This window comes from Blastomyces dermatitidis, assembly GCF_000003525.1.
Source record: "Blastomyces dermatitidis ER-3 genomic scaffold supercont1.6, whole genome shotgun sequence".
NCBI classification, from domain to species: Eukaryota; Fungi; Ascomycota; class Eurotiomycetes; order Onygenales; family Ajellomycetaceae; genus Blastomyces; species Blastomyces dermatitidis.
In genome coordinates, this window is record NW_025544779.1 from 2,594,585 (window position 1) to 2,615,761 (window position 21,177).

General features: G+C 35.5%; 3 protein-coding genes across 3 annotated transcripts; 1 reads left to right on the forward strand and 2 right to left on the reverse strand.

Moving 5' to 3' along the window:
- Positions 1-4,318: 4,318 nt before the first annotated feature.
- BDCG_06196 (uncharacterized protein) lies at positions 4,319-6,523 on the reverse strand. Its single transcript, XM_045421923.1, has 3 exons — positions 5,426-6,523; positions 5,262-5,366; positions 4,319-5,190 (listed from the first exon to the last, which is right to left on the reverse strand). The coding sequence occupies exons 1-3, from the start codon at positions 6,097-6,099 to the stop codon at positions 4,836-4,838; spliced, it is 1,134 nt and encodes a 377-aa protein (XP_045277680.1). The 5' UTR covers positions 6,100-6,523; the 3' UTR covers positions 4,319-4,835.
- Positions 6,524-6,563: 40 nt separating this feature from the next.
- Positions 6,564-9,393, forward strand: BDCG_06197 (uncharacterized protein; the record flags this gene model as incomplete). The annotated part of the gene is made up of 2 exons (XM_045421924.1): positions 6,564-6,822; positions 6,878-9,393. The coding sequence occupies 2 exons, from the start codon at positions 6,564-6,566 to the stop codon at positions 7,732-7,734; spliced, it is 1,116 nt and encodes a 371-aa protein (XP_045277681.1). The 3' UTR covers positions 7,735-9,393.
- Positions 9,394-10,526: 1,133 nt separating this feature from the next.
- BDCG_06199 (uncharacterized protein) lies at positions 10,527-12,118 on the reverse strand (the record flags this gene model as incomplete). Its single annotated transcript, XM_045421925.1, has 2 exons — positions 10,527-11,111; positions 11,171-12,118. 2 exons carry the CDS (start codon positions 12,116-12,118, stop codon positions 10,527-10,529), a joined length of 1,533 nt encoding a protein of 510 aa, XP_045277682.1.
- Positions 12,119-21,177: the final 9,059 nt, after the last annotated feature.

The following is a 21,177-nucleotide window of genomic DNA, read 5'->3' on the forward strand; positions in this document are numbered from 1 at the left end:
AGAATGCAATCTTAAAGATATCTTCTTTCTATACTTATTATGAATATAATTCTTCATTACTCAGTGATGTTGTAAATGACATTTCAAAGAAAGAGATAGATAGTCAGAATGTCAGACAGATACAGAGAATGAAGTATCTCTCAATATCAGAAGTAAAAGCAAGATTGAAACTTTTAAACAAAATTTATAAGAAGACAGTGAAAAGTATTCATCACACTCAGAAGTAGTAGATAAAATACTACAATTGAAAACATCTTCTGATGAAGTTCTTGATAGAGGATTAAGTACTACTTTCAGTAAAGAATATCAAGATAATGAGATTATATAAGAAGCTCAGTAAGTAGTGACTAGAATCTTTTCTGATAACAAGAGTGATAAGTAAGCAGATATATAAGTTGAAATTACTCACAGAATTGAAATCAATTCATTCTATTTTTTACATTTTCTATTTGAAGCTCTATAAGTAATGTCTCAGAGTGAAGCTGTCTCAGCTGAATAACATTAAGATTAAGAGTGATACTGAATATCTTATGAAGAAAATATTGAATAAGTGAATATATTATAATAAGCTTCAATATCTTATTAAATGAGAAGATTATTCATTATCAGAGAATTCATGAAAATTACTTAAGTATTTGAAAAATACTGAGAAAGAGATTGCAATCTATGAGACAGCTAGTAGAGATTACTCTGTTATATATCAGAGATGTTGAGTAAGAAATACTACTTAAGACTTCTCATTTTTCTTAAAGGATTTTTTTAGAGATAATCTCACAGTAGACTGGCCGCCGGGACCATGAATTTCACGTTTGATCCCATTTGGTCTGGTCCCATACATTTCTTGGCGTGAATCCCGCTGGGACTGGCTATCAAAAAAACAGGTAAAGTGACTATATATCAGATCTTAAAATGGAACCATGACTTGAAAAAAATGAGAAAGTGGTCTCATTTGGTCCCATTTAGTCCCATTCTTGGCATAAAGTTACTATTTTTAGACATTTTAAGGTTTTTTTTAGACTATTTTTAATTTTTTAAAAAGTAACACTTTTTGGTAACGCTCAAATGAGATTTAAAGTCATTTAAAGCAATAAAAATAATTTAAAATGAGAAGTGGAAATCATGGTCTCATTTGGAAAATGTGACAAGAGTAGACAGTAAGTCCCACTGGGACAGTATGAGACTACTATCTAATGTTAAAAGTGTGTAATGGGATCAGTCGAATTGGTAATGAAACTATCAAAAAATCTGGTCCTGGTCCCAGACACGGTCACACGGTCAGTCTATCTCACAGTGATGAGTCAGTATCTTATAGACTCTGTAACACTCTTCTTCTATTTTCTCTCAAAGAGTTTTTAGAAGTTTAATAAGACTATACAAGTATAAAATTTCTGAAGCAGTTAGAGAAAAGAAATATTGAAAATCAATAAAAAGATTAATATTATTGATTCACAGACTGCTGCTATTCTAATAGAGCTGCAGCTCACTGAAAAAGTAAAAAGAGAGATCAGAGTCTACTTACTAATAATTATATTCTCATTAAACTTATTCTTCACTGTTGAAGTCTTTAGTATCAGTATCTTTGTCTACTGAGAAGTTAGTACTGCAGCACTGTAGAGAAGTATGCTGTAGAAGAGTATAAAAGATGCTGAAAGTATCAACTTATCAACTTATAAAGCATCTCAGTTATCTACTCTAACTGAAGTAAGATTCTCTTCAATCAGTGATTGATCTCTGTAGTACTTTCAACAGCAGCACTGACTGATCTCTTCTTAGAATCAGTTATTCTGAGATGTTTTTTCATCTCAGAGATTCATGCTTTCATCTTCTTTTGTAGATGAGTAAGAGAGATCTCTTCAGTCTTGATGAAATTCATCAATACTTGAAGCTTCAAGACTCTCACTCTGTACTGCTTAAGCATCTAGACTTTTTATCAGAACTGATACAATGTCTTTCTGTGAAATAATACTTACAGAGAGACAGGAGTTATTGTTACAGATATAACAGAAATAACAGAAGTGAGAGAAGAAGTGAATATATAAAATCTCTCTCTTCTTCAGCTGCTTAATGCAGTGCAGACAAGTAGCAGTGCTGATCAGAGACTGCATCAGAGCCTTCTCACAGAGAGAAGACAAAGGAACCACAGGACTCTGTGAACTCAACTCAGCAGCATCTCAAGCAGGGCTCGGGCGTGCCGTGGGAGGGGAACTACAGATTGAGCTCCTTGAAGCCACTGTTCTCAGAACCAAGCTCTCCCTGAGTTCCTCTCTGAATGACCACACAGGGTCATACACCACTGTATTGGCTGAGGGGGGGGCGGCGTTACAACAGTGATGAGGGGGGCAGGGGACAGACCAGATGCAGATGCACTGACCAACAGAACTGCTGCAGCTGCAAGAGAAGCAGAAGAAGGTGTGACAATGGGAGCAGAGCTCCCGCGGCTCATTGACACTGTCTCCACCTTCAACCTGGCTTTCTTTACAGCTACAGAGGCTGCAGCCGCACCACAAAGATGTTTACTCACTAGAAAATGTCAGAATAAGCCCTCTATTGTTCTCCAAGAATGATACTCTCATGCACTCACTGTTGCAATTGAGAGAGAGAGAAGAAAAATGTTTTACAGAGAGAGAGAAATCTTTCAAAAAATCCTATCACTACTGTTAGCTTTGTCTCTAAAACACATCACTTTTGCAGAGAATTTCATATATAGAATAATATATGATGAGAGATCTGCAAGTCACTTATTAACTACATTTTTCACATTCTAAATCAATATATAAGAAACTCACTTATCATGTGTTTGATTTGAATAATGATGAGAAAAGAAAGATCTACACAGTTAGCAGAAAAACTCATCTATTTCTTTGTATTACATACAGCACACACACTGTCAATCAGTTGATAATTATTACTATATAACAAAGATAATTTCTAATTCAGTAATCTTAAGAGTATAGAGACTATATTCTTAAAGAGAAGAGTATTATCACACTCTCAGCTATGCCAAGACTCTGTTACAGTTCCACACAGCTTATTACTTTTATGTGAATGATTTCATCTCATCTGAACCAGTTTTCAATCACTCTATAACATTATTCAGATATATCATAGAAAGATCTGATTGATAAATATAAGAATCTCACTTTTATACAAGGTCAGCAGATTACTTTTCCTTGATAATAAGATATCACTGAGGTATCACTCTGACTATTCTCACTTATGAAATGAGAGGAGAATATTCACTCATTGTCTATATAGAATAGCTAGATGCTGGCTCTTCATCAAAGAAGTCAGTGATTTGTTTTACTGCTACTGAAATATACACAAGAGTTACTGCATGTCTTATACAATCTTCTTAGTATACTAAGTATCATATCTGTGATATCCTCATAATAACCCTGTAGTCTACAAGCTCACTATTCAAGCAAGATAGTCAAGCTCACTCATACAGCTTCTCAAACAACTACCTCTACATGTCACCACTGACTAGTCACCGCTTCGGTTCCGCCACGTTACATTATTATTAAATTTAAGAATAATTTCAGTATTAAATTAATTTTAAATTGATTTTAAATTGATTCTGAATTAATTGTTAATTAATTATAGTAATAAAAATAAATTCAATCTATATATTTAAGTAATTAATAATTGATTGAAAATCAATTCATAATCAATTCAGTGTAAATTATATAAATACTTACTTTATTATTAAATTCAAGAATAATTTCAGTATTAAATTGATTTTGAATTGATTTTAAATTGATTCTGAATTAATTGTTAATTAATTATAGTAATAAAAATAAATTCAATCTGTATATTTAAGTAATTAACAATTGATTGAAAATCAGTTGATCTCTCTATATATTAAAGAAAAACCAACTTTTCCGTGCAAAAAACGCTGTAACGTGACCTCACATGACATCACACGGGCCACATTTGCGAGGTCAGCTTACATAGAGGTCAAGTGGCGCACTTAGCGAGGTCAAGTTTTCTGCTTCCTGGTCAAACTTTCAGACAAACCTTGGGACATAGCCTCTGTAATCAGGGGGCCGACCAAATGAAGCCTTTCCTTGGCTCCGCCGTTTTCTAAGTCACTTGGTGTTGAATACAAAGTTTGGTGTCCTACTTAGGGATGCCATGTCGCGGGGCAATCAAGGGGCTAATCATCCTGGCTATGTGCCTTTGTCGGAATGGGTATCTCGGATGAATATGTCGGAAACATATGAATCTCATGTGTATCAAGATCTGCTTCTTATATTCTCTGTACTCTATCTATCCTAGCTAATTGCATACAAAATATAGCACTATTTATAGGAAAATGAATGTGTGAGCCAAGAAGCTAGCATTAGCAAGTATTTAATGAGCAATTGTAGTAGGCTGATGATGATAAGAAAAATAGTAGTAATACAATGTTGGTGGCGTTCATAGCGCATGACCTCTTATTTCCCAACAGCCTTTCATTGAAACAACACCTTGCCTTCAATAGGGCATACTAATTGGCATACCAGATCCAATAGAAACGTACAATGAGGAATGAATCCGCCTGCGATATAGCTACGAATTTGCATCTTCGTTTTATTTGGGCTGTAGTTTGCAATTGGAGTGGAATTTTCCAACGCATTCTATCTGAGGGAGGCACCTACTTTCCTATGACTTGGAAGCACTTGAAACTTCAAATTATAAATGCCATATCTAGATATCTTGCACCGAAAACAGAGAATCTTGGTATATGGGGGTCCAGCAATAAGGGGCATATCAATTTAGTATGCTTCATGAGCGCAGATGAATACAGAGATTATGGGCACACATTAACGTGAAGAAATTATGTCCAATATATCCTAGAACTTTTCAAGATCAAGAGCAACAACATGTCTATTTCCCGGCATCTCCATTTGTGCCCACAGCCCATACCCCTTCTGATAAGACAAGTCCTCCGGCACGCCAGAGAACACGTCCTTATACCCCTCCTGTCCGTCCTCCCATGTAAACGTCCACAAGCTACCACCGCTCTGGGTCAGGAAGTACTTGTTGTTGATCATGATGCTGCCCTGGATTTTAGTGAGGGAATGCTGGACAGCTCGAGAGGCAGTTGCGATGTTGTCGCCATCGACTTTAAGTAAGTGGCTGCTTTCGTCGAGATCCCAGTGTGTAAGGCGACCGGGGCCACTCGGAAACCATTCACCGGTAACAAGGCTTGGGTGTACATTAGAGCTTCACTTCGACAGTATACGGGGGTGTATTTACTTCTATGAATATGTACGTACCTTGGAGGGTTGCTAGTCTTGTCAAGTCCAACGAAGGAGAAATGCAAATTTTTGACACCTTCTTTCGGCTGCCACTTGTAGGCTCGCACTTGCGGTAGGACATATCTGGAGCGAAAAATGTTAAAAAGAAAATCGGCGGCAACTGTCGAAAGGGATCTGTTTACCTGTAATTGTGTGCTTGATACTCATTTCCAACACGGCCAATACCGTCTCCGATGGCAACTTCGTAGATGTGCCTCAAATCGAAGACCAGAAGTCCCCCTGTAGTCGCGACCACATAGAGGTAATGCCCGTACCAGGCAATCCCACCAGCATGGAGGCCACTAAGCGCTTCGAAATTGGGCTTTGACCCACCCTCGGTCGGCCGAACAAGGAGGATATTGCGGTAGGCTCTCTCAGCTCCTTTATTCATGTTGATGAAGGAGATGCGCGGACCGCGTTTCCCATCATTATAATTATCCGAGTGCCAGGATATCAGGGTGGCGACGTCGCCTTCATAGTCACCCGTATCGGTTGCGTCTGCGGTCGTGGTTATGCCTTGAGGATACCACTTCCGTGTGTTGACATCATCATACCCATCGACGTCCTCCCACGTAAAAGCTTGCAGAGTGTGCTTCACATCTGGAGAAGAGTCTGGGTTTCTATGATTAGTGGTTGCCAGGACTTGTTTGACCGATTTGATGGGCAGGACCTTATCCAGGTCTTTTATATTGTCAGAGCATCCAGTTGCTTTGAGCTTGTAGTCGTTCACGGTGATGTTTTTGAATTCTGCGGCCGCTAGGGGCAGCGCGCAGAGGGCTGCAACCGCGGTGAGAAGCAGTGAAGGCAAGACCACCATGTTGTCTCTTGATAGTGGGTTGAGAGCGGGTTGGAAAAGTGTTTCTTGATTCTACATCATGCAGGCCAGGGCGAGCCCGGGATGGCCTCCAAGTCTTATATGTGCATGCTCAGCCATGTTGATCGTCGCCGCACGGGATGGCGAAACTTGATCACTCAATTCCAAGTTTGCTTCTGCATGTGTGTATGTTACTCTTTTGTGTGCTGTGCAAGCGACTTGAAACGTCCTAAGATCACGAACTTTGCTGACACAAGTGGAATCGGTGCTGACAGCGATTGGCCTTGCACTTGATCGAATTGGTCTGCGCCTCGTCTAGGCTGTTGCAGAGTGTCGAAGAGCATTGTGTGATGTCTGTTATTGGTGGATGAGGAGGTTAAGCGGGTTGTGGGGGTACGAGGTATCCTAATAGAGGGGACAAGCGACACAAGCTTGGTACGGTACAAAAAATTATGCATGAATAAAATATGCACCAGGCGTGTATTTTACACGTGCCAAGTAATTTATTACCACGCTCAAGCCTTGGCATCAACATCACCAAACAATCGATTGTTGATCATCAGCACAACATCCACGACGAGACGGACAACCTAGGAAAACCCAATGCCCGTATCTGCGTGGTAAATGACGTCGCTATGTCTGTAGATGTGCTGGATACCACTGTGCCTGACATAGACGACGTGTCAAGCGGCCTCGACGATGAAATCGCCGCACTACGTGCCCAGAGTCAGTTCACCCTTCGTTCCCGCCCGGCGTTTGTTATTGCTGACAGCATTCATAGTCCACAATCTCTCCAATCGCAGGCAACTCCTTTCATCAAGCCTCCTATCGACCAATACCGTACAAGATGTGCTGGCTCAGCATGTTCCGCTCGGGTTGGAAAAGGATATAGAACCTGTCATCCTGAGTAGCGGAAAGCATGCCCAAACCAACCACCATCGCATTACCTTCTCCGTTACATCCTTTCCTTTTAAGGACCCTTCGCCTCACGCGGCGTCATCCAACTTACTAGGTATTCGAATTGACATCTGCACGCGCCATGGAACCTTTGTTAAACCATACTATCTACTGTTAAAACGCGTTGGCGGACCGGAGAAGAAGTTCCTCCAAGTACATCGCCATACCATTCCTATCTTCGTACCATTGACTCAGCTGGAACAAAGATACCTTTCTGTGCCCCGTGGCACAAATGGAGCGGATTCCGCAATTGCGAAATCGCGCAAGGCTCCAAAGCAGGATTTGCGTAGCCTCGTGCGAGAATTAAGGCAGGAGCTGGTCGCTTGGCATTTGCGCTGCGATGCGCTCAAGTGGTTACAAGAGGAACTTGGTATCCCGGACGAGAGCGGCATGGATGAGTCGCAGGTGTCGCAGCGCAACCTTCATGACGACCCGCGTCCTGAAAGCGATTTGGGGATTGTATCCGTTAATGCAACCGCTATCGAGACGAGATACATTCGCATTGAATGGCGGGATGGCCGTGTAGGCCGCATAAAACTCTCCAACAAGGGATATGTGGAGCGCGCTATTATCATTGGTGATGAGGGCAGAGATAAAGTGACCGAAAACTTACTGACAGGGGGTGACGGGCGGATCGAAAGTGCAATTGAAAGGTTGCGCGGTGCCTTGAAACCTGGATGAGTGGGTCATACATAGCGGCTAATTCGGAATAATTGAAAACCTAACGCATTGTGTCATTGTCACATATGCCCAACCTAGCTGTATGATGACATTTATGCTCGTTGATTGGCCGCTGTGGTTTCTACTGACATGTCCCTCTCCCCGATTGCCAGGCTCTATCCGCAGTGAGAACCCATCTCGTGGTATTTATTACCAAGTACATGCACACTACGGCGATCACTACTGGTTCTTAATCATAATCAGTCGCATGCGGGCTCATCATTACGTTGAAACATCCGCGTACGCTCTGCGTATCCACCGCTAGCAGCTGTAGCCTCGATTTATTACTAATGGTCCCTAACTACTATCTAAAGCGTACGGCTGGATACCCTTTCTCCACTTTATCTCGAAAAGTAGATGCCAATATAGTCGCTGGAACTCGAGGGCTAGACGCCAAAGTACCAGTTCCATATCCTGTATTCGTTTGAAGTTTCGTTTTTTGGTCACCTCTCGAATTTTAGGGTTACAGGAATTGGACCGTTTCAAAATGAGTTAACCGAGGGAGTTCAATACTAAAAGTACTGGGAGTTGGACGGCCTTAAAGCCTCTGGCGAGAAAATCGCGATGCGATCTCGGCATCCTCTGAGCCATCGCCTATTACTGGCAAGCACTGGGAAGACGCCCCACCTTTTTTTTAAGCGAAAAAATGTCTGTACATGAGCTCTCTCACCAGCCGGTCGTTCAGGCTTTTGCCTACGCTTATCGTTCATCTTTGTTTCGGTAGTGAGCGATGAAAATGGGGAGAACAGGAGGGGATATGGACGCAACAACCCTTCCACTTTCTCACCAGTGCTGAAGGAGTCACCCAGTCCAGGACGATGCGTCACGTTAAAGGGAATTGCGATGGGAACGAATTTGACAGGTGGAATATCAAAAATACCCTATTGCTGATAAGCAGCTTTGCAAGGTAGTTGAACAGAAGTCGCACGATGATAAGGGGGAGTTGTGGAGAATTGAACGACGATAATATTAGTAGTAAAAATAAAATATTTAGCGGTTGCGCTTTTTTTCATTGTTGCATTTTCATAGATCTAATTTTATGACGTCGAGTATCGCTCCAAAAGTTGACACTGGAACCTTTGCCATAACTCTCGTGGTGTAGCCGGAAGAAGTTTGTTTTGTCAAAGTTGAACATTACGTACATACTCTTTAGTCTTGAGAGTTAGAGGCTTTTAGCGCTGTTAATTGGATCATGCAAGTCTCCCACCAGCATCAAAATGACAACACCTGAATCAGATTCATGGGGAATTAACAAATACCCATGGATTTCATCGAGAACAGGCGGCAGCTTTATTCTAAACAAGGTCCCATTCGTGTTAATAAAAATGGCTAGATTTGAAGAGGTGTAGAATTAACTAGAGGTTGTCTAAAACGTATTTCTGATTTGGATTTTTATTTATTTTTCATGGCAGCTGCCAGCGTTTGCGAGGTCGATTGTATTCATCCGGTTGTTTAAAATGCAACCGTGGAAAAGTTAATGGAGTACAAAATCAATTTTTTGTGAAGCATACTACATTAAAATCGTATCTGGCAGGTTGATGTGGGATTCTGTGTAATGTCAGATATAGATATTGGGTGACGTAGTGTCAATTTGTAACATAGCAACGAGTTCGTGAAACATCTTTCTCAAACCTCAGAAATGACCAATATGCGGAGTGCTTCCCACGAACATCTGCCATTTTCATGGGAACTACTAAATTAAATCAAAACCGCTCCACATAATTCTCCGATCTCAAAATTGTGATGGTCGTGTCCTCAATTTAGTGTACAAAGGATCGCAAGGGGTTAAAGGATTTGTTTTGAAGTGTCATTCATGGATGGGCATTGCGCTAGTTGGGACGGGGAATTTTAAGCTTAAATGAACCCCTGCAGGCACGTTTTTGAGCCCCAAAACTTTAATCATGTTCCAGTTACACCTGAAGTGTTTCCCCGCATTCAGGAGACGTCATTAAGACAATGACACAATTCGCGTTTTAACTTAAAGAGGCTTTGAAAATTCGCATGGTTCAAAATTAGAATATGTATCAGAATTTGATAAGTGAAGTAGAACAAGTAGAAGAAGAGGAATGACTGTACTCGTCCTCGTTATTACGAGTCATTGTCGGTGACCTATATATAATGATCTATGGTAGACTTTATTATGTTGGTCAAGTAAGTATGTGATCGTTCTCTAAGCACTAGAGTAAATCGAACATGAATGATTAGAGGGTAGGTCTTCACAGAGGCTTGTCGAATCAGTATTACAAAACAAGGTAGAATAGAGGGATCGCAAGTCGAATTAACTTAATATATAGTTTGGTATGTACGGCTGAATGAAATATTACACTAAATATTATGGGCAAAAACAGATCGCTTAAATCTGCTTCTATTTTTTGCCCTTTTTCTTGACACCTTTCCTCTATACAAAGTAAACAAAACCAATCATGTTATGCAACAAAAATGAAAAAACCAAACGAAAAGAAAAACTGAATGAGAACCATGCAACAGAAAATGAGGGGTATAGAACTGGCATCATGTCGTAAAACAGGGGATGAAAGGGCCGTTAAAAGGTAGAAAGGAGTACGAGTTATATGCAGAGTTGATATGGGGTGGATACTTAGGGGAGCGTGAAAGTGTCGGACTCTTCATAAACCGGACCGCATATCAATGGGAGCCGTGGGTGCCGGAGTGCCAGGGCGTATTGCAGACAGAGAGCAAAGGGGAGCGCACCAAGGTTGATTCATGAGATGCGCGTCGTGTTGTGTGAGTCGAGATTAATCAGGTCTCTCTGCATATTCCTCCGAAAATGAAATCACTGGCAATGGAACATAAGAGATACCCGTGTCGATTTCCAATCTTTTTCTAACAATCGCTTCTTCAAGCATCCACCTCATTCTCAGGTGTTGTTTTCGACTGAGAAACCACGCATTAGCAGCTGCAGTCTCGTTGTCACAACGGCTGACAAGGTTCTGGAATGCGTTCTCATGTACTTGGGCCACTTTGCTGGCTTTCTTCTCCTGCTTGGACACTGTTTCTAGGTATTTCCGTTCTTGGGTGTCTCGGAGCACTTTGATCTTTGATATATGGAGAGTATCCATCCTGTCCCGTTCGCGGTACTTTTCGAGTAGATGGTCCCTATCTTTTTGAGTGACTTGGCGGTGGGGTTGATGGATATAAGAGTGGTTGTCAACATCGTTATTCGAAAGCCTGGATTCGGAATTTCGCGGAGCGTTACTGAGGTAACCTTCCATATGGAGGATACGCATCTCTAGAGTTTGCCTTTCTCGCCGTAGTTCCTCAACTAGATCGAGTTCAGAGCTAAGTTGAAGCTCCTCAAGTCGATTTGCTTCTTGCATATTCTAAAAGTGTAAAGTTAACACAGAATAATACGCAGGTTTAAAACCTAAAGCACACTAACCTGGTCATCTATATCACGTTCCACTTTCTCATATTCCCTTCTCTTCAAAGATTTCGACTCTTCGTGCCTGAGATAAAGAGTTTCGAGTGCTTCTTCCTTGAATGCCAGGAATCGGTCTCGTTGGGCTTTCTGAGCACTACGCAATTCTTGTATTTTAGGGCAATTCAAAGTCTTCATCGTAGCAAGCTTATCAACATTATTGCTATGATTGAACGAGGGGTTATTATTCGACTGCGGGGTCTGGTTTCCCAATTTGGACTGCGAATCTAGGAATTGTAGGTTGTCAAGGCCTGGCGTGATGGATCTGGTTTCGGACCATACAGGAGAGGTAGGTGTTGAGACGGCTGTAGCGGAACGCCTTCTAAAATTCGAAAATTTTCCAAAGGATAACCTGAAACTACTAAACCTCACCCTTCGCTCACGACTACCCTGTTTCACGAACGATAAACTTGACCTGTAACACTGTCCGGGCCTTGACACCGGCGAAATGGATGGCTGCTCTACAACGGAGCCGTGCGATGTTGGGCGCGTGGAAATGGAGGTAGCAGAATACATACTGCTGGCGATTTCATTGCTTGAGGATATAGTTGGCGGAGAAGACACATTATTGTTATTTGCATGAGGAGAGCTGGTTGAAGTAAGAGGAGAAGATTCCAAGTTAAGAGGAGAAGATTCCAAGTTAAGGTGAGAAGACTGATTGGGAAAATGGTTCGCCAATTGGGACATATCGAACTGTGGATGTATAGCATTAGAGGTCTCTAAACCAATCCCTTGGGCTATACTGATAAGCTCTTTTTCCACGTCTTCTTCCGCCTGGCTAGGTGGGATTTGTAGAACAACCTCATGGTATTGGCGTTGGTTGACTGGGGGGCAACTGCTAGGTTCGATGTCGTTTTCCACGAAGGATAGTGGTAAGCTTTCTGGCGCCATCGCCGTCGCTATGTCCATGGTTTAAGATCGGTAGAGGTAAACCAGCAAACAGGGTACCCGCGACGGCGTTTCGAACCGACAATCGTGATGGACATTAGATAGGGGCAAGGGTGACGAAATGATTAACTAGTAGGGATAGATGGCTGGCGACGACTTGCGAGCCGCTAGCTCTCGAACTCAAGGGGTTTCGAATGCACCTGAGATGGGATATGAAAAAAGGTTCTAGATGCAGTTTGGCCGGAGAAAGAGGTTGGAAAGACTGGATGCGAGCTGCAAGCTGCAACACAAACAGGTTTGCGCCCATTCCAACCCAAAAAATCATACAGGGCGGGATGCACGGGATGCACGTGATTCTCAGCAAAAGGAGTGGGCCGAGGATAAACTAGTCCTTCTTTAGTAGGTGACACATGCGGATTAACCGATTTGAGCTTAGATTAACGAGGGAGGAGTTGACCCCGACTTGGCGTCGTCCAAACCGCGGTGGAATAGGATAAAATCTGAAAGAGGCAGAGGGGCAATTGACAGTGTGTGTACGCCTCTACGAAGTGGGTTTGGCATAAAAACACTAATGTTTGGTAAAGCTGTTTGTCTGGCATTTGCCAATTCCAGCATGACAGTGTTATTATTATTATTATTATTCTTCAATTATAGATGTATGCAGTCAGAGACTATGACATCTACCTGAGAACCTTTAGTTCTCAGGGTTTTTCCTATATCTATAGAGTCAACTATTATACACTTATCAATTTCAGATATGCAAAATCAGAAAATTCCAGCTCAGAATACAAAAACTGTTTACAAATTGCAGTATTTCAACATCTATTAATACTTTGAAATCATTTGAAAATATCATGACAAAGGAAAAGAGAACATAGTCTTAAAGATAGACATATTAAATAGATAGATAGAACAGAAAGAAACAAGTACAGCAATGAGAGACTATAATAAAATAAAATTATTAAAAGATAGTATATAGCTGTTTTAACAGACTATATCTAATTAATTTCCATCTCTTCATATTCAGATACTTCTGAGTTGAGTCATTTTCTTATAGCTGCTTGAGTTTCTGATAGAAAGTCTATTAAGTATTTAAGTCCTGTCTCAGTTGAGAATAAGAATCTTATATTTAATTAATTTAAATCATACTTCTTCTTTAATCTTACTCTGAGACTATTGTATAATATACAATGCATTACAATATGCTCAGAATTCTCATTTATATTGCAGAATAAGCACTCTGTTGAATTAAATCTATCATCAAATCTTTGTATATAGAATTTGAAACAACTATATTCTAGTTTTAGCTGAATTATAAATAAGAATATTTTCTTTTTACATTTAATTGAACAAGATTTTTACTTTGATTTTATCTCAAATCTTGAATAATGCATGCTCTTCTTTTGTTTCAGTCAGTTTTTATTTCACTTATTTAAATAAGATTCTTTTATCTTTCTCTTTATAAAAGATCAGAACACTGTTTTTTGAATAGATCTGCTTAATTCTGAACTCTTTTTTACAGCTGAATCAGTCAATTCATTGTTCTGAATATTCATATAAGCAGGAACTTAATGTAGATGAATTATCAGTTTAGATATTCTTCTCTTTTAAATTTTCAAAACAGAGTTTAATATCAGATTAAAATTCATTTGATTATTATAAATCTGACTATTTCTATAGATTCTGCTAAAAGCTTCAATTCTCAGTTGCTGATTCTTAGCTGAAAAACTCATGAAATTCCTGTTCTTTCACTCTGAAGCTTCACTGTGTACATGTATAAATATTCACTTCAATCACTAATTTCCACACTTTCTCTTTCTTTCCTACTCTTACATTTTTCACTTTGTTATATAAGATCTATAAATATTATACCGATCTATTCAGCGTAGATATCTTAGAACTCAGTTTTATTAATATCAAATTGAATTAGATTGATATCTGCTCTAACAAAGATTTTCTATACTGCTTTCTCAATCGCTTCTAAATTCTCTTTGATTGTCTTTGAACTGTAGACTAGATCAATATTATCTATATAACTTAAAGATCTCACTATTTTCATCTCTCTATTTCTGAATAGATATACAGTGTATATTGTAAGTAGAACTGATGAGATTGAAGATTCTTACAGTACTTTCATTTTTATCTCAGTCTTATCTTATTTCATTCTATCAAAGAATAGTTGTATAATTCTTTTAGATATAAAACAGTCAACTCATTTTATTAGAGAAAATGACAGTTTTAACAGCTTCAAAGTTTGAATCATCTTAGACTTTGAAATATGATTGAATGTTTCTTTTATATCAATAAAAACTGCAGTTGAGACCAGGACTTCATACTTTGCTATTTGAATGTTATGAACAACTGAAAGAACAGTGTCAATTGTAGAACATTGTTTTCTATCATTTATTTATTCATTAAATAGAAGAGAGTCATTAATAAAGCTTATAAAAGATAGTCTAGTAGCTATTATCTTTTCTAGAATTTTTCTCAAACAGTTTAATAGAGATATTACTCTGTATAACTTAAAAATTGAGGCTTTTCTATTAAATTTTATAAGAATTACTTCAGTAGCTTCTCTTCAGCATTCAGAATGATAATCATTTTTTAAGAGATTAAGAAAGAGCTTAAAATATTCATTCTTCAAGTAGAAATATGAGTTTTCAATAATTAAGTGATTGATTAAATCAGGCTATGCAGTAGTTTTAATTGAACTTGAGAATATAGATGACTCTAGTTCATCTTATATAAGCTCAGATTATTCCCAGTTATTTTTATCAATATATTCATGAAATGATATATTCTTCTCTTCTAAATGTGATGAGTTTTGAAAGAGAATTCTCATAAAAGCTTAACACTTTTTCTTAAAAGAGTTTGCTGTATATGATTCATTCTGAAATTCATATTCTAAGGTTGAAAGCTTCACTTCACTTCTTGTTTTAGTATAGTTAAAGACTTTAAAAACTTCTTTTTCTTATGCTTCTTCAAGAAATCTGTTTCAGCAGTCTGTTTTAGCTCTTCTAATATCTGAGAAATATTCATTTCAGATAGCTTTGAACTTTTTATCAGATATTAAGTTATTCTTTCAATCTCTCTTAACAGTGACTAATTGTTTTCTTTTAGAATTGATATTCTCATTTCATCAAGGTTTGAAATACTCAGAAGACTTTTTCTTTGAAATATTTTCTTCAATACTTATTAGAAGAATAGATGTAATTAGCTTTACTCTATTCTCAAGTATTTCATTTAAGATATCTTGATTCTGATTTCACTAGAGCTCACTTCACTTTTCAGATTTCAGCTGTTTTACACTTTCTTCAACTGCTTGTCAATCAGTCTTTTCAAAGTTATACTGATTAGAGAGAAGAGGATTTTCACTTATTTATTTTTTACTCAGTTCAATATTAAATTGAATAATTTCATGATCTGATTCTGAGATCTCATTTAAATCAATAAATCAGTTTATAAGTCTTTTTTCTATTAGATTTTGTGACATAAAAGTTAGATCTATAATAGATTTCCATTTCATGTCTTTTCTAAAGAATGTTTGTTGATCAGACTTGTTAACTAAATCTATTAAATGCTTAAAAGTTCATTTAATCAGTTTATCTGCTCTTACTACTGTTCTGCATTCTGAATTTTATCAGAGATGATGTGCATTTAAGTCTTCTACAATGATAGAGTTTTTTAAGAGAATTATATTCAAAAATCCTGTGTCAATTATTCAGGAATTGTTGTTTACTTTCAATGACTTTTCATTATAGATATTTATCAGTTTAATGATATTAAACTCATTCTCTTTATCTATAATATCACTCACTAGAATATCGGAGTCAGATATGATATCAAATCTCAGATTAAATTAATATTGTGATCTTTGTAAGAAGTCTACGCCGAATAGATCGGTATAATATATAGATCTTATATAATAAAGTGAAAACTGTTAGAGAAGAAAAGAAGGAGAAAGTGCGGAAATCAGTGATCAGAGTGAATATTTATATGTGTACATAATAAAGCTTCAGAGTGAAAGAATAGAAATTTCATAAGGTTTTCAGTCAAGAATCAGTGACTGAGAATTGAAGCTTTCAGTGAAATCTGTGAAGTGTAATGAAATAGTCTATATGATTGATCAGGTGCAGCCTGTCACATTAGTCCTCTCTTTTCAGAAGTGATATAGAGTCGCAGACATATAGTTCTCATCAATCAAGAGCTGCTGTCTTGAATAACACAGAGCTCAGAGTTCAGATCAGGTAATAAGCACTCTGTTGAATCAAATCTGTCATTAAATCTTTGTATATAGAATTTGAAATAATTATGTTCTAGTTTTAGCTGAATTATAGATGAGAATATTTTCTTTTTACATTTAATTAAACAAGATTTTCACTTTGATTTTGACTTAAATCTTGAATAATATATACTCTTCTTTTGTTTCTGTCAGTGTTCATTTCACTTATTTAAACAAGATTCTTTTATCTTTCTCTTTATGAAAGATCAGAACACTGTTTTTTAAATAGATCTGCTAAATTCTGAACTCTTTTTTACAGCTCAATCAGTTAATTCATTATCATGAATATTTATATGAGCAGGAACTTAATGCAGATGAATTATCAGTTTTAATATTCTTCTCTTTTGAATTTTGAAAACAGAGTTTAAAATGAGTTCAAGATTCATTTAATCACTATAAATCTGACTATTTCTAAGTCTTTTTAAAGCAGCTTAACTATCAGAGAATATTCATATCTCTTTCAAACTATTTTCTCTTTTATAAGATTTTATGTCAATGAGTTTGAAAGCTTTCACTATTACAAATAGTTCAGTATCAAAGACTTCAGATTCACAGTCTCAATTTCAGAAATCTGAGATAAAATTGATATTATCTTCAGTATCAGCAATGTCTGTGTCTAATCTATTCAAATTCTCATTTTTTAAGTCATCTGAGTAAATCAGAATAGAGTCTTTTATATTGATGGTAGAGATCTTCTTTAAATACTGTTCATATTCTCTCTCTTTAGATAGTTCACTTATTTATAAGTCTATGAGAGATTCTAGCTTATCTCTTCAGAAGAATATCTTCTCATGATCAATTTTCTCAACATTTAATAAAGAAAATTGATTTCTAATAAACAAATATAGTCTATACAGTTGAGAGAGCATTTTCTTTAAAACATTATTCTTATTTCAATTAAGAAATCTATTCTAATTCAGTTCATTTCCTGAGTTAACTAATGAAAATGAAGAAGAGACTCTTTCTCTGATTATATAATTTGAGCTCATCTTCATGCCTCTCAGAGCATAGTTCATACAGGTCTTTTTAAATTGAATAGTAGAAGATGAAATTGAAGCTTCAATTTCTATTACTTTAATAGAAGATGATTTGAATACTCTCAGAATTCTTCTCAAAGCTCTGTTTTATAGACTTTGAAAGAGTTCAGTGAAAGCATCTTGATTATTCTATTAAACTTAAACTTCATAATCAGTTACTGAGATAATACAGACTATGTATAATTATCTCATAGTCTGAAAGCATAGACCTCTCTCAGTATTTAATAGTCTGATTATACTATTCAGTAGTCTCTCTGTCTTGATAATTCTTTATTAAATATAATATTTAAAATTCAACTTGGAGTTTAATTATACTTCTAGTCATTTGACATTTAAACTGGGTTTAATCTCTTTATTCAAGAGAGTTAGACTTAGTTCTTTCTCATTAAATCTGGAAAAAAAGTGAATTAACTTGGTTTTATTCATATTAAATTGAATTAGATTGATATCTGCTCTAACAAAGATTTTCTTTACTGCTTTCTCAATTACTTTTAAATTCTCTTTGATTATCTTTGAACTGTAGAGTAGATCAATATCATCTATATAACTTAAAGATCTCACTATTTTCATCTCTGTATTCCTGAATAGATATGCAGTGTATATTGTAAATAAACCACATGAGATTAAAGATTCTTATAATACTTCTATTTTTATCTCAGTTTTATCTTGTTTTCTTTCATCAAAAAATAGTTATATAATTCTTTTAGATATAAAACAATTAACTTATTTTATTAAAGAAAGTGACAGTTTTAATATCTTTAAAGTTTGAATTATCTTAGACTTTGAAACATGATTAAATGTATCTTTTATATCAATAAAAACTGCAGTTAAGATCAGGTCTTCATACTTTACTACTTAAATATCATGAATAACTGAAAGAACAGTGTTAATTATAGAACATTGTTTTCTATCTCTCATTTATTTATTAAATAGAAGAGAATCACTAATAGAGCTTATAAAATATAAACTAGTAGCTATTATCTTTTCTAGAATTTTTCTCAATCAGTTCCACAGAGATATTACTCTATATACCTTAGAAATTGAAGCTTTTCTATTAAATTTTATAAGAATTACTTCAGTAGCTTTTCTTCAGTATTCAGAATAATAATCATTTTTTAAGAGATTGAAAAAGAGCTTAAAATATTCATTTCTCAAGTAGAAATATGTGTTTTGAATAATTAAGTAATTAATTGAATCAGGTCCTGCAGCAGTTTTAATTGAACTTGAGAATATTACTGACTCTAGTTCATTACATGTAAGCTCAGATCATTCTCAGTTATTTTCATTAATATATTCATGAAATGACATGTTCTTCTCTTCTAAATATGATGACTTTTGAAAGAGAAGTCTTATAAAAGCTTAATACTTTTTCTTAAAAGAGTTTACTGTATACAATTTATTCTGAAATTCATATTCTAAGATTGAAAGCTTTACTACACTTCTTGTTCTAGTATAGTTAAAGACTTTAAAAACTTCTTTTTCTTATACTTTCTTAAGAAATTTGTTTCAGTAATCTGTTTTGCTCTTTTAATATCTGAAAAATATTCATTTCAAATAGCTTTGAACTCTTTATCAGATATTAAGTTATTCTTTCAATCTCTCTTAACAGTGACTAATTACTTTCTTTTAGAAGTGATATTCTCATTTCATCAAAATTTGAAATACTCAGAAAACTTTTTCTTTGAAATATTTTCTTTAATACTTGTTAGAAGAATAGATGAAATCAGCTTTACTCTATTCTTAAGTATTTTATTTAAGATATCTTGACTTTGATTTCAATAGAGCTCACTCTGTCTTTCAGATTTCAGCTGTTTTACTCTTTCTTTAACTACTTTTCAATCAGCTTTTTCACAGTTATACTGATTAGAGAGAAGAGAATTTTCACTTCTTTATTTTTCACTCAGTTTAATATTAAATTGAATGATTTCATAATCTGATTCTGAGATTTCATTTGAATCAATAAATTAGTTTATAAGTCTTTTTTCAATTAGATTTTATAATATGAAAGTTACATCTATAATAGATTTCTGTTTTATATCTTTTCTAAAAAATGTTTGTTGATCAGACTTGTTAACTAAATCTATTAAATACTTAAAAGTTTATTCAATTAGTTTATCTACTCTTACTACTCTTATACACTCTGAGTTTTATTAGAGATGATGTGCATTGAAGTCTTCTACAATTATAGAGTTTTTTAAGAGAGTTATATTCAATAATTCTCTGTCAATTATTCAGATATTATTATTTTCTTTCAATAACTTTTCATTATAGATATTTATAAGTTGAATAGTATTAAACTCATTCACTTTATCTATAATATTACTCACTAGAATATTAGAGTCAGATATGATATTAAATCTCAAATTAAATTAATATCTTGATCTTTTTCTCTCATAGATCACTACTCTTGATTTTATCTCACATTTTTCAGAAAGAAAGCAGTAATAACTTGAATAAGAAATAATGTACTTTTACTCAGTATCAAAGTTTGATTCTTGAAGAAGTACAAAGTCAACTTTTTATTCAAATATAATCTGAAGATAAGAATAAATGCAATTTGAGTTTCTATTCACATTATTTTGAATAAATGTGATTTTTGAAGAGTTTTTAAACTTTTTTTGTTGTTTTTATTGTATATTCATACTAAAAGAGAGTAGAAATAGAGTAGAATCTAATCACTATTATCAGATAGTAGATTATAACTATTTTGAAAAGTAGAAATCTCAACTGCTTGCATTATATCTAGTTTATTATCAGAGTTATTTCTCAATTCTCTAATCTTAACAGAAGTTTGAGAATTCAAATTCTATTTACACTTAGCTGAAGAATTGAAGTTTGAAGATCTAAATAGTTAAGAATTTCTTCTTTTTAAGCTTACAGTTGTAGATTTACTAGCTTGACTTTTCTCTTCAGTTTTAGATTCACTTTAAGCTTCATCTTTTCTTCAGTTCTTCTGAGTTCTTGAAGTAAATACACATTCTTTTGAGCTAGATACATGTTTTTCTTTGCAATTGAAGCACTTAAGCAGAGTATATTGATATATTTCATCTCTTTTTAAGCATGTTTCACATTTATACTCACTAGTTTTGTGATCTCTAGCACAGAATGCATATTTTGAGTCTCTGAAATAAGAGATTATAAAGTATTCATATCTTTGATAGTTTAAACACTGTGTTTGAGCTTTAAGATTCATTCTTGAGTCTTTGTATTCATGAACTCTCATTTTCAAATCTGCTACTCTTACTTCAGAGATTCTTAATTATTCAAGTATCTTTATATATACTAGAACAGAGATATTTCTTCTACTTTGTCTGAACTTAATTAAATTAAGTTATACAGACTCTTTTCTCAGTTGAATAGAATTATATTCTTCTAATTCATTTTTAAAAACTAGTATTTCTTTCTCACAGGCAAAGATTTCAATTGAAATATTATAAAGAATGAATTTATCTCACTTTTCATCTCTCTCAGATAGAATTATTATGTTTAACAAAGATTCTACTGCTGATTTTCAGAGATTCTCATTCTGAATAAGGAATTCTGCACTGAATTCAGGCATTGTGATTAGAATGATAAAGTTTTTAAAGAAGAATGACTCAATTGAAGCTATAACTGATTTTTGAACTTTAATATCAGTTATTAACTGAGAAAAGAACTGCTGATTGATTTCATTTCTAATTCTGAAAATGAGATTTAAGTTTAGCATATTTCTCTGTAAGATATTCTGATTTGAGACTTTGTGAATAAGTCTTCTATTTCTG

What these genes read in the sequence shown, in the direction of transcription:
- BDCG_06196 (XM_045421923.1), bottom strand. Translation starts at nt 6,099, where the DNA reads ATGGTGGTCTTGCCTTCACTGCTTCTCACCGCGGTTGCAGCCCTCTGC. An exon ending in TATCAAGCACACAATTACAG is followed by an intron (nt 5,367 to 5,425) that starts GTAAACAGATCC and finishes TTTTCGCTCCAG; the next exon opens with ATATGTCCTACCGCAAGTGC. An exon ending in AAGACTAGCAACCCTCCAAG is followed by an intron (nt 5,191 to 5,261) that starts GTACGTACATAT and finishes TGTACACCCAAG; the next exon opens with CCTTGTTACCGGTGAATGGT.